Raw genomic sequence first — 14,335 nt, forward strand, 5'->3', positions numbered from 1 at the left:
ATATTTTTGCATAGTTCACTAGTTTATCTTCGGTCCGGAAAATCGGTAAGGAAGATACTATCAATGAGTGAGTACCCTCAATATTACACAACATTGAAGAATATGTGAACTATTGACATGAGATCCCGTTATTTGGTTATTGTGTTTGAAATTATATATATTTATTCCTGCCCAGTAGATGAAAGTGAGCACCAGTTTATCCTCTGGGGGTCATTTATTTTATTAAGGTCTTAAGTAAAATGTTGTGTATACAGTTAAATGTACTTTAATATGTGAATTTTGTATTCGATTTGTAAATATTTGATAAAGTTTCGGAAAATATGTTAACACGTTTTGTCTTTCACGAGCATCTCAAACTCAATACGGAAAATGTGCCCGAGTATTTTCTACATAACAATCTTTTACGATATATGCGAATATAATATCTTGAAATTCACGAGATACTGAATTCCTAAGTGCTCATAAAATGTTGACGTAATATTTTAAGGTCGATACAAAACATTGAACAATTGAATGTAGAAGTGCCGTTTAACCGGAACTTATTCAGTTTTTCTCAAGCATTTAGTCAATTTTTCTACTACAAGCAACATGACCCTGAATTTAAGGTGTAAGCACGTTAAACTAGCGTCACTATGGCAGTTACACCCTTTTTTATTTGTATTGAAATATAATAGTTTTAATTAGATATCGTACGGACTTTTCAATATTGAGCTAGAGATGATCACATTGCGCTTAGTTGATATGGATTTGTGCAAGCCTGGTCTGGGTGTTCATTACTAACTTATCAAACAGAAATACCTAGTATTTTTTTTATTCTGATTTGGAGGGTGTGTGAGCTAGAATAACTACAGGCACGCGAGACATATCATCTCAGGTCCGAAAGTTTGGAGTTGGTAAGTAAGTAGTCGTAGATTCTGCCTGCTTTGCCTACAATTGATACGAATTTTAATTTCAACCCTAGTAGATTCCGTTTCATGAGATTGATAAATATGAACAACGAACAAATTATGCCATAACTACAAATTATTATTGCGCATATGAATGACATTAAAAAAAAGTTGTATTCACTAGGATTTGTAGTAATCACTTCTAGCAATTTGTGAAAGTTTACCTTGTTTAATTAAAACAAGGCACGTTTTCTTTATTTTTATTTAAGAAATGTTATTGCTCACAAAATTGTAACAAAAGGCGACCTATGCCTGAAGGCAAAAAGGCGGTGCTCCAAACAGAACATACATACGTAATATTATTATACAATGAAGTAAAAATATAGAAAAAAAAAACGATTTAATAACAAAAGGTTCTAATTTAAAAAACATATGTTATTTTCGTACTCTTTTGTATTCCACCGTTTTCTAAACTATCCTTATACAACATATCATATTATGAAACCGAACGTTGTATAAACATTCTCAATCATGGCAACACAGAGTAATATCTGTTATTTCAGCGAGCAGTAACGGGGTTGATGGATGACTTTGATAAACAGTGCAAGAAGCCAAAAATGAGAATGAGCTGTACGGTACAATATACCACCTAATAATAACATTTATAGGGATCAACTGATTTATTAAGATGAATATTATATGGGATGATTTTATTAGATTATTTATGTTTTTTTTTTTTTAATATTAGCTTTAGAACATGAATGCGATACCGAGCTTTGGAACTGTGATGCCTATTTTTATGGTGGCTCATTGGCGGTAGAATATATCAAAGCCTAGAATTATGAATAACATCTGTTTTAACGTATTAACTAATTTGATACCCTACTTGGAGGTAGGACTTAGTGCGAGCCCGTCTGGGTTGGTACCACCCATTTATCAGATATTCTACCGCCCAACAGCAGTACTCAGTATTGTTGTGTTCCGGTTTGAAGGGTGAGTGAACCAATGTAACTATAGGCACAAGGGACATAACATCTTAGTTCGCATGGTTGGTGGCGCATTGGTAAAGGAATGGTTACTGTTTCTTACAGCGCCATTGTCTAAGGGCGGTCAACACCGCCTTAAAATCAGGTGACCCATTTCAACGTCCACCTAGCGATATCATAAAAAAATATATTAAACGAATATACAATTATTGCTATTGATTTGTAGTTTGTTTTTGATCAAATGTAATATAGTCTCTGTTGATGCAAAAACTTATATTTTGATTCTTATTAGTGAATTCTTTTTTACAACATATTTCTGAAGGAATATCTGTACGTACTTATTTATGAAGATATTAATTGTTAAGAATATTACGGTGTATATCCATTCAAATTTGTTGTCAACTTATTACAATTAGAACATGCTTTCACGGATTTTATTGTTATACAGGAGTTCCGAGAGCAATATTGTATCAACAACAAGCAACTGGACTTGCTGGAACTGGAGAAGTCCAAGAAGGACAGATTCCTCGGGTGCCTGTCGCAGTACCACATCGAGAGTCCATGCTCACGAGCAAATAGGTATGTTAGCAAAAATATATTTTATAATGCAATATTATTTCATAAAATTAAATATTATATTTAATAAATAAAAAGTAAATTAATTATTCTATGTATTTATTAAGAGTCTACTACATTCTTACACGACTGTAAATATAAATGTCCCACGGTTGTACTTAAATCTTCTCTCCCTTTTGAAGTACCTAACTCTTTTGGAGATAATCATTATCACGACTTCAAACATATGGAGAAATCACCACGATATTTCACTCTGGAGACTCTCGGAGCCATTCTATGTTGTTCGTCAAATATCCTTTTTTAATATAATCGTCGTAACTCGTGCTATTCTCCGACTACGATTTTTGCCCTTCGTTCGTTATATATAACGTTTGTATTTGAAAGGATATTATTGTGTTTTCTGCCTGTTATGTTACCAAATACAAATGTTTAATACTCGTATATATTTATAAAAAAATATGCTACTATAATCGCCAAAACAAATTGTATTTTTCTTTTTCGTCTGAGTTATTATTATTTCGACGATTTCCTAAAATAAAAAGACTAACTTATCAATATATTCATAAGACCTATTTACCTTTTATAACATACTAAATTATTTTAGACATTTTACATATATAGTACATACATCAAAGTATATAAAATATTCCTATTTCCTGTACAACGTAATCCGATTACATATGAATAATTCCCTCATCGAAACGTACAATTTTATATGTATATAAATAAGAAATAAGATGATTTTAACCGGCAATTCTGTGTTCAAATCCGGGTAAGCACCACTGAATTTTCTTGATTGTCATTCAAAATGTGTGTTCATAAATAAGCATAATAAGAAAGCTTGCAAGTGTCGGATTAAATTCTGATACATTATTATGTACCCGTATCGGAGCGGTGTGGAGACATAAACTCCTAAGGTATATACAATTATACATACTTACTTATTTACTTAACGTATCATATAAAAACATATAATTCACATGAAATTAAACAAGAATTCATATAATTCTAAGAACTTTATTGTAAGAGATGTTTCGACGATACAATTTAATTTTTAATCGTGGGTTCATAAGTTTTGATATAATCATTTAAAAGTTAACTTTGTTTAATTTGCTAACTTCTCTTAGTCTACGGACATAATTTAATTATATTTTAATGAATGTTAATTAAGAATAACCACTCTGTTGATTAATTATTTGACTGTTATAATATTAAGAATAAACATTTTTACAATTCATTTTATTAAATACTTATTATATGCCTATAAATTTTAAAACACCTTGGAATAATTTCCTATATATTAGTTGTTTTAAATTGAATTCATTTACCTTATTTGCATTGTTTGCATTATAATAATCAAATCGATAGCTATTAGACGACAAATGAACCCCTCGTTTACTCATTACTTTTAGTATTATTTTGGTACTTAAACTAATATTTACCATACCTTGACTGGCATAATTTCCGCGAATATCTTGATACCAACATCAATTTAAGTTTAAATATATGTTGCGTGCCTTTATATCACAAACCTGATGCAGGTGGCTGATTGGACACCCATGTTGAAGACAGCCTCACTATTGCAGTGAAGAACAAAATTGCTGAAAAACTTCGTCTTAGCAGAGTCTGGCAACTATCACATAGGCAGTCTAACGTAACAAAGCTTAACCGAGCCATTAAAGAGCTAAAAAACTTCTTTCAAGCACTATGAATGAAGTGGTTAAACAAAGACTTCAAAGTATGTCCCCTGATGGTCACGGCTGCCATATCCTTTGAACGGAAACAAGGAACCTCCGCAGCTTCAAACGTATTCTCCTCCCTTTAGATCAGGTTGGGTGCGAACAGATCTAGAGAAAACAGAGGCCTGTGCCAGACACCTTGCTAGTGTTTTTCAAGCCTAATGACACAGATACGTCTGAAAACCCCAATATCGATGGTGTGATGTCCTGATCCAGACTTGCAGTGATGTCTTCCACTGCGCGCTACTATTCCTAGAGAACTGTCTAGAAAAATATCTAAAATTGACCCAATAAATAGTATAGTGTATAGTCTTCTTTATTATTCTAATTAATGCCACACTAAGGTTCTCCCATGTGCCTGCACTCGTGAAGACATCTCACATTGTAATGATCCACAAGCCTGGCAAACCGCAACGTGAATTTTCATCTTATCGCCCAATTAATCTTGAACGACATGCTTAGACTCTGAACACCTAATATCTAACCACCAGTTTGGATTCTGGAAATAGCAAAACGGGATACAACTCTGGTCAACTACCAGCAAATTTAACATCTTGAGCTACACCGAGCACCCTGGTTTGCCCTCAACTGTAATCCACTAATACTGAGTAATCACTACCGTCTCAGAAGAGGCCAATCAATATTCAATAAAAATATGCCAATAGATTGGCTTACTACCCAAACCCTGTATCACACGATCAACTACTCCCGAATTAAATTAATGGACTGAAGAGAGCTGATGTGCTGCTGGAATAAGAGGAATTAGAACAATGGCCCTCTCTCGCCAAAAATTACAATCTGTCTACCCATCTGCTTATATTCTTGCTGAGTGCAAATTATTATGATACATTCAAAAAAAAAAAAAAATTATCAGCATTATTTAAGATTAGTTATGGAATCTGCTATATGGAATAAAACTGGTTTTCTCACCCTTTAAATATGTAGGGTAAATACTCCGATGAGGTAGCACATCTTATAACCAATATTAGGAATATTCTTGAGATTTTCACGAAATGACTTTCCTCATATATGAAATTATTTTCTACAGCGGAGGCATATAAGATTTTCTTATCATCGTATACCATACGTACGACGTATGTGATAATCTTGTTCATATAAAATAACCTGTTCGCGAGTACGATAAAGAATCAGGGAAAAAAACCTTTAGAACATATTCTTGTTAAAATCAAGTCACCCATGAGGCCTTCCAACGCCCGATTCATGCAAAACATGGTTCTACCGACTTATATCGTTTCCAGTTTTGTGGAGAAGTTGAAAATTATTAGCCTCAAGTCAACAATAAATCGCTTCTGTTCAAACGTTTTATCTGTCACGTGGAGATGAATAGGGCAATTGGGACGAACGAGATAAGAAAGGGATCATCGAATTAAACGGTTTTCGGCTCCAAGCTTAGTCTTGTTTTTGTTTTGTATATCGCTTAACTAATTTTAAGAAAACAAAGTCATTTATTGGGGGATTATTTTGATGCGTATTGTATGAGTAAAACATTAAGATGCCTATTACGTATTTTACATATTTCAACAGTCTGTCTCGAATAAAATTACATTTTCGGTAAATCTATGTCAAACACTAATACTTACGAACATTTACGGTTTGTAACTGTATATTTTATAATTAAATAAATAAAATGAACCCTGTTTTATTTTAACCATTTTTGTTTTTTTTTTATTAAATAACAATGTTGTAAAGTTTTTGAATATCCGACGTTATGTTGACACAGACAAGCTAGGATATATGGCTGAAAAAGGTTTACCTATTTCGCTTAAAAAAATTGTATAAAACATTTACACTGTACAAACTCCACACAAAATTCGCAGCTTTACTAATCCAGTACATACACGAAATTCCTGGTATGGAACACATTAAATAATGTTAGAGTTATTTTTTTTACACATTTTATAACTATAATTTAATGAATAATGTGTCGATTGACTATTTTTAGAATATGTTGTAATGTAATATTTTAATTATTCACGATTAATACTAGCCGAACGGCTGATAATGGCCGGTAAGAAAAAGAATGTCAAGAAATCGAACGCAGCGGCAGTGTTTTGTTATAATGCTTATTGTTTTTAAATAATAAGAATTATAAGGAGATTTGGGGAATACGGGATGTATTGTGAAACACGGATTAGTGGATTAATAAATGTGAAAATAGTGTTAATAAATGAATCTGGAAGAATATTTTGTTGTTTAAACTTGCGACCATCCTGAAAATAAATAATACTTACCTTGCATCTAACAATAAAATATATACTGTTGATAGACTGTTATATTTAGATAATACTTTTCGACTAACATTAAATCTACCTAACAACAATTCGTAATAAATTTATAAGCCACAACGTGCTGTTAAAACTGCCGCTTAGTGAGGCAAAAGTTGTAGTTTCAAACTTGACCCTTTACGCTATTATATATATTTCCCAATATATTTAATGGTAAAAATGGAAATATAAAATTGCCAGAATAAAAAAAATATAAGTATTTAAATAACTTATTTTCAGGTAAAGCCTTTATAGGAATTATACTGTGAAAGAAAATCGTCAATAAGTTCGTCCCTCAGTCTTAATACTATTAACAAAGGGAGAGAATAATAGAATATTCAATTCGTTTCCTTAAGATTTCCCAAGGACCAATTTATTGAGAAAATCTATTAAGGGTCAGATACACGACGCATAAAGACTTTTTACCATTTCAGTAAATTAACGGAACGATTTATTTCGTGAGAGGAAATGTTTAAGTGTTTCATTAAACCGAGCGTTCTGCTATAAATTAAATGAGTTTAATGGTAGAGGAATGGAAAATTATGGCATGTTGTTAAATTTACTCGATTATATTTATTTGTAATTTGCTCCTTTGCAGTATGTAGAGTAGACGCGTCATTTAAACATTTTTAGATATACTACGTAAAACGAGTTTTATTACGAGTATTTTAGATAGACTACATAATGCGAGTTTTATTACGTATTTATTTTCGGTGCTGCATTTGTACTAACCCGATTCCTAACTGATGTTTTCTTTTGTTAAAGGTTGTCTATAAGAGATTGCTTATAGCAATAAGACCGCCTTCGTACATCCAAAATCTAATAAATTTATGTGTGTTAACTTCCTCTTATGTATTTTGTGTGCAATAAAGATTTATATTTAATTTCTTTCTTTGTGTTATTATATATATTAAACGTTTCTTTGTATCTACTGATGTATATAACTAAATAATTGGTTTGTATGTGTGTATACGCGCTATTGAGATAAAGCCTTAATTATATACGAGCAGTGGAAACGAGTTAGGGTTATAAATTTTATATACGAGGTTAAATTAATTGTTTTCAAGGCAAGACCACATCAATCAAGTAGGTACGATTTGACCGCACGTTGCGTCTTTTTTAACTGACTTCATAAGACGAGGAGTTTTCCAAATTGGAAGTATATATAATTTATTATAATATTTATTCATATGTGTTTGGGCATAATGAATCGTCAATATATCTGCTATTGAAATCGTTCTTTTTTGGGATATTATTTTTTATCTCTAATAATTGAAATAAAAAACGAAAAGAAGTTTTGAACTACGAATGATTATCTAAGCGGCTGGTTATTATGCTAGTCTGTATTTTAAAATTGTATGCGAAATTTTAAATCATTTAATTCGGTGGGACATACAAATAATGATGTTAAATAAAATCTAGACATATACACGTAACAGGTAAATAGGAAAGTAGGATTATAGGAGCAAAGGATACCTTGAGTTGGTGATAAATAATGTAATAAAGATTATCTTTTCATCTTTTATCAACATTATTTATTATTGAAGATAATTATTAATTAATTTCGTTTTAGTTAAACAACACGAGCAAACATTACTCCGTGACTAGTATACGTGAAAGTTAATAGAAAATACTTTAATTAGTGATAGAGTGATTCTTGAAAGTCCGCCTGGGTAGATACAATCTATTAATATATTCTACCGCCAAACAGCAACATTGTTCTGTTCCTGGTTAAAGGATAGATTTACATACATTAACAACCTGTAAATTTCCCACTGCTGGCCTAAGGCCTCCCCTCCTTTTTGAGGAGAAGGTTTGGAAAATATTAGGCAAAATGGCAAAATTTCGTTGAAATTAGACACATGGTTTCCTTCAGATGAATTATAAACACAAATTAAGTACATGAAAATTTAGTGGTGCTTGCTTGGGTTTGAACTCGCAATCATCGGTTAAGATGCACGCTTTCTTCATCTCGGCTCTTAAAGGATGGTTGAACCAGGCACATTGACGATACAGGAATTGTTCATATAATATTTTGGTGGTGACCACTTACCATCAGATTTCTCATCTGACATTCTGCCTACGTTTTTTTTATCATTAAATATAAAAATATAGCGGTTTCACAAATAATTTGACTGAGACACAACAGTTTTGTTTAACATCCATTAATTCTTCATGTCGCAAATGTTTCCAACTTTCTCAATTATTTCCCGTAATTTGTAGCGTTTGTGCCCACATGGCTCACTCATACACATAACATATCGTTTCTCATATTCATACCATTTCAAATATTCAAATTTTTTTTCATTAAATAGAAACAATTGAAAAAATGGCTGAAAATAAAAATTAATTGAAAAAAAAATATTTTGAAAGAGTTTCTAAAAACAATATTATTAATTTAGAATTATCATATCATATTTATATTAAAAAATATTATATCCATTTAATATGACTAATTGACTATATAAAATTAACTATTTGCTATTTTATTAAAACATGTTAATTGATTTTTTAATAATTGTTTTCAATTTATATTTAATTCTTCAAAAATATATTATATTATTAAAAATAATACAGCTTTTAGGTTTAAGCAAAATTTCAAATAAATACGCTGTTGCCATTAGTTTGAAAGGAGTGGCAAAAATTAAATAATTTGTAAAATATATACGATTATCGAACATATACACTAGTTTATTAAAGGTTCAATTTAATTCCAGGTCATCATTCCTATCCGTGTGTGTCCGTCGTCGAGTGCCCTCAGATGAGAATCTCAACACCGATTATGCGCCCATACAGAGGTTTCCAAGGTACATTCCTAAAAAAATTATCTTCCTTTTTTTATAATAGGACTTCTTAATTTTTATTGCATATATTTCGATCCACTTTTATGAATATATCTATTAAAATACTCTTAAAATTATACAATCATCACCTTTTTTTATACGTTAAAGAAAGGTTCGATAAATTATATGTTAACAGCCGATTCTTCACGATAGCCTTTCAATTCTGTCTTCGGTGAACAGAGTTTTACTAGCATTTGTAAAAGTCTAGAAATAGATTGCGTTTTTCTCAACAGCTGTCAGTTTTGGGGCTGTCTTATCAAGCGAGCTTTATCGTTGAAGCATGACAAGTGACGACCCTTCACCGAAAGCTCTAGACGATAAAAACCTTGACTTGACAATATTCTATATTTTTAATATACTGATTTAAATGTTTAAAAAATATCGCATTTATCTTTATTATTTTACATTAGATACACGATCTAATTTGACAAAAGCAAAATAAACAACATTTAACATCGAATTAACGTAATACCATTGGTCAAGATTTTATAATTAATCTAAACCAAGACATTCATAATGAATTTGAAAAAAATATGGCGTTTTGAACTTCGACGAACCTGTACGTGACCTTTATGTGCGCGTTGATTTACTAAAATTGAGTTCATTGTAACATTTTTATGATTGCTAATTTACTTTATACTGGAATAGATTCGGTCAACCAGCTCCAGCACCTCCCGAGGTGTGCGCATATGATGCCGATTTGGAATGCTCATACTTTCGCCGGCGGCCCCGCTCGGTGTGCAGTCAGCCTGACCCCAAACGCTACACCTGGATGCCAGAGGATGAAGACTTCACCCGGATGGAGTGGCCACAGTAAGTTCTATAAGAGAAGTTACAATAATTATAGATTGATCAATTTATTAATTAACATTTAAAGACTACTAAAAAAAAAAGTCTAAATTCTTATAAATAAACTAAATATCAAAGTATTGCCTTGCTATTAGAAAATATGTCCAGTAAATTTTCAAGCATAAAAAATTAAAATTTATGTGAGATAACATCTGCATTTATCTTATTAGTGAGAAAATCTATTTATCAATGTCTATTTTCAATACATTACTAATCCCTTTGCTCTGCTCTCCAAATAAATATTGAACTTACTGAGAGAGGGTATAGCAATTAGCATGAGGGGTCAAGATTGGATTTACACATCACTAGGCATCCCAAACACAGTTGACCTATTGAGACTTGAACTATATTGCCAAATGTAGACTTAGTAACTAAAATAATCGCTACTACTCAAATGAGAATATTGACGAAACGTTTGTATTTCGATATTGAAATATCAAAAATAGCCGCAATTTTTTTTATGAATTCTTTGCTTTTTTTTTTCTTTGATCTGACGTTATTACAGGCAAAGTTAATAGCCTTTAAAATGAGACCTGTAAAATATGCCTTGTCTTGAGAGGTTTGGAACTTATTCCACCACGCTGCTTCGATGCTTGATGGTATTCGACTTTGACATGATGCTTATTAAAATTGAGTTATACTTGCCTGAGTTTGACTTCCAGCTGATTCCAACTACATATAGACTAGATACCGTGGCTGACGACGCATTTATATATATATAAATGTAATAAGTGGTGGTGGTTCGATTCTTGAAGTGCCAGTGCCTATTTATTTTTTTGTTCACCTATATATGTATAGGGGATCATTTACCAAAATACCTATAATATTTGCACGTTTTTGCTCACAATTGAATATAAAAAAAATACACCCAATATTTACTCTATCTTCGAAACCTTTTCGTACCTTAGCAAATTTTATCTTCAGACTGAATGAATTACCTTAAAATATATATAAATATATCGATATCATTTGATTTCCCACGCGTAACCATTCAAAAAATTAAAAATAAATCATCAAACCGCGACCGATGTGAATTTCCAGCCGACGGATATTTCAATCTTAGGCTTCCGTACATAAAAATAGAATACAATTTTTTAAATATATCGTCAAACTATTATTTATTATTTAAAAAATATTATAAAGAAGGTATTATCTTTATTCCAATTGATAAACCAACACCAATCAATTGATATTTGTTTATTCTTACACAATATCAGCTGTCACTGTTTGAGTAAAAGCGTACAGCCTAGACTATAGATACTTGAAACTTGAGTAAAATTATTCGACTTGTAACGTAGGAAAGGTTTATAAGGGAAAGGGCCTAACTGTGTGTTACGATGCTTGTTGTTTGTATATAAATATTTAATTTAAATATTAATAAATATTTTAATTAATGTATTGCTAGTTTAAGCTCCAAAATAATATAAAAAAAATAATTATTTATTTATGAAAATTTTATTGTTAAATAAATATCGGATTTTTTATATTATCAAATTGTTATTTCGTCGTTACATAATGTAATGTTTCATATTATTTGCAGATCGGTAATAGAAGATAACGCGGGTTGGCCCCAAAACTATAGTGTGGACCAAATCGCGTCTGTAAGCCGAGGAGGCTCATTACCTAGACCACCCTCTATAATACCGTGAGTACATATTTAATATATTTATAAATAGAACAAAATACTGTTACCTAACCTAAAATTTACAGTATCAGATTGAAGTAAAACCTTCACCAAATAGCTATTAATTTATTGTAATAAAAATATATGAAAATGTTTTACAACCACTGGTAAATAAACTCTATGTGTGTTTATATTACAAGTAGTATTTTATTAATATATAATATTATTTTTCACTCCGCATACACAGCGTATATTTTGCATACTTAAAAAAATATAAAAAACACAATCATGAAAATACAAAAGAAAAAACTAACACAAGGAGATAGATATACTTATTTTTGTATAGTATGTGTATGAGCTCCGAGAAAACATATCATTACCATAATTATTTTATTAAAAAGCAATGCACGATAAAACCACAATTAATTAGTATATATGTTTCTACTATAAGTTAGAAGTCTACATTAAAATGAAATTGAACTAAAGCCAACTAATGGAATTCTTTTTTAATTGAGCTAATCCACAGAGATATTCCGCTAATCACAATTGCAAAAAGAACGAATGTCATGATATTATTTAACCATAATTTTCTCTTCAGCCTTATATCTCTATTATAAAATGTCATGTTATTTATAAAGTTATATATAAAGCTACCCATTTATTATTCTATAGAAAGTTAATTGCTTATATTCAACGAAGGTTAGAATATATTTAGCTTAGACATAAATAGCAAATGTCACATAAATTGCACGCGTGTAATATACTATAATTATATGTTCTTACTTAACAGAAATTAAAATGACTTTTTATTGAGAATAGAATTATAACTATCTGACTTTATAATAACAAATAACAATAATAACTTTAAATTAATTATTAATAACAGAAATAATATGTACGAAGCATGCAAACTTCGCGCCAAAAAGTATCAGTGACAGGAGATCTCGTGTTCTTTTTTTTAAATGTTAACGCTACAAGGTATTATGCATTAGGCTGAAATAATATAATATATATACTTACGTGTATATAAATAAAATTTTATTATATATTTTCATAATTATTCTCTTACTGTCAAGTCAGACTAACTAATCGATTTATGGATGGATACATGTTGCAGAATTTGAAACTTGTATCCTAAAAATATTGTCATCAACTCCAAAAACGAGATAATTACCGCGGTCTTGTGCTAAAAGGGTCAATGACCCTTACTTTTAGTAGTAGGGTAGAAACAATGACCAGACGTTGCTTGTTTTATACAACACATGCATTTTTGCGTATTATTGCTGTAATGTTAAACTTTTGCGTAAATTGATTTTGGTAAAATGTGCTCTGGGCTTTTTAGGACCGGCCATAGAATTATAACTAACAAATGAGCCTTTATTTGTGCTTGCTATTAACGCGATTTAATATAGTAGCGTGACTGCCTTCATCAAATATCTTCATTAAATTAGTTAGTTTAATGTTATGTCATTGTTTGTAATAAATGAACCCGACTAGGCCAAAGCAATTATATGCTTGCTGGCCGTTAGCAATTAGGACGAACCCATTATTCTGGTTCAAGCCTTACATTTATCTATTTTCATCCCCTTTATTCTCCAGCCATAAAAGGTTATAAAGGTCACACAGTTTGTATACGACGGTTTAATACTAATAGTGTTCGCTCATTGGTCGAAATCTGTCCGACATTCATTGCTAACAAAAATATATAATACATCGGTCAATAAAACAAATGTTAAAAAGGTGTCATTGATTTTTAAGTTTGACATGACCTATGCTGTCATTGGCAGTATCTTCGTTTGCGTACGTGTTCGTGTAGGACACGTGGTAATGTGTGTAAACATATTTGTATTCATTTAATGTATTTCTACTAAATATTATATAAAAATATTTGTTTTCGGCACACTTTCGACGTAGAAACTTTAAATATGCCAAATTTTATACACCGCCGCGTCGTTCGCCTAATTTTTTTAAGAAAGAGTACTTTTTATTTTATAAAAAAAAGGTAAACAACTTTATATATCACATAATAAAAAAGTAATTTAGTCATAAAATAGCATAATCACATAAATTTTGAATAAAATCCAAGATATATTTTGGCCCTTTTAGAACCAGGCCATATAATCATGAGTGAGGTAATATTTGTTGTATTTTTTTATTTTCTCTTATTTTATTTTATTTGATATTTTTCTAGCTTTTTTTTGATACTGAACCCACATAATATGTTATGTAAATTATTTCTAACTATTAAGGGTTTTTGGTTGAGACCTCTTTTAAGAGGCAAGACATAATTTCGTATATGTATATTACATATATTATATATTTTATTATAAATCTTTTAAAGTGTATATATGTATATTTTATTACCTATAAAAAGAAATTATCGGTCAAGATATTAATTAATTTTTATTATATTTGAATTCGATATTCCACTAAACAATTGTTTTATAATAATAATAATGTATATACTGAAAGTAGCAACACAAAGACATCTCCTCAAAAAGATTAAAACAATTACTCGTTTCGGCTCCGTAAATTGAGGGCGTTGT

General features: G+C 30.7%; 1 protein-coding gene across 1 annotated transcript in view; it reads left to right on the forward strand.

The window, feature by feature from the left end:
• Window positions 1-14,335, forward strand: part of LOC125069910 — a 256,125-nt gene that overhangs the window by 220,571 nt on the left and 21,219 nt on the right. Inside the window, exons 4-7 of the mRNA XM_047679521.1 lie at window positions 2,322-2,452; window positions 9,191-9,280; window positions 9,965-10,129; window positions 11,706-11,810. Of these exons, the coding sequence (XP_047535477.1) occupies window positions 2,322-2,452; window positions 9,191-9,280; window positions 9,965-10,129; window positions 11,706-11,810 (491 nt within the window). The remainder of the gene's footprint in view (window positions 1-2,321; window positions 2,453-9,190; window positions 9,281-9,964; window positions 10,130-11,705; window positions 11,811-14,335) is intronic.

This window comes from Vanessa atalanta, chromosome 16 (assembly GCF_905147765.1).
Source record: "Vanessa atalanta chromosome 16, ilVanAtal1.2, whole genome shotgun sequence".
Taxonomy (NCBI): domain Eukaryota; kingdom Metazoa; phylum Arthropoda; class Insecta; order Lepidoptera; family Nymphalidae; genus Vanessa; species Vanessa atalanta.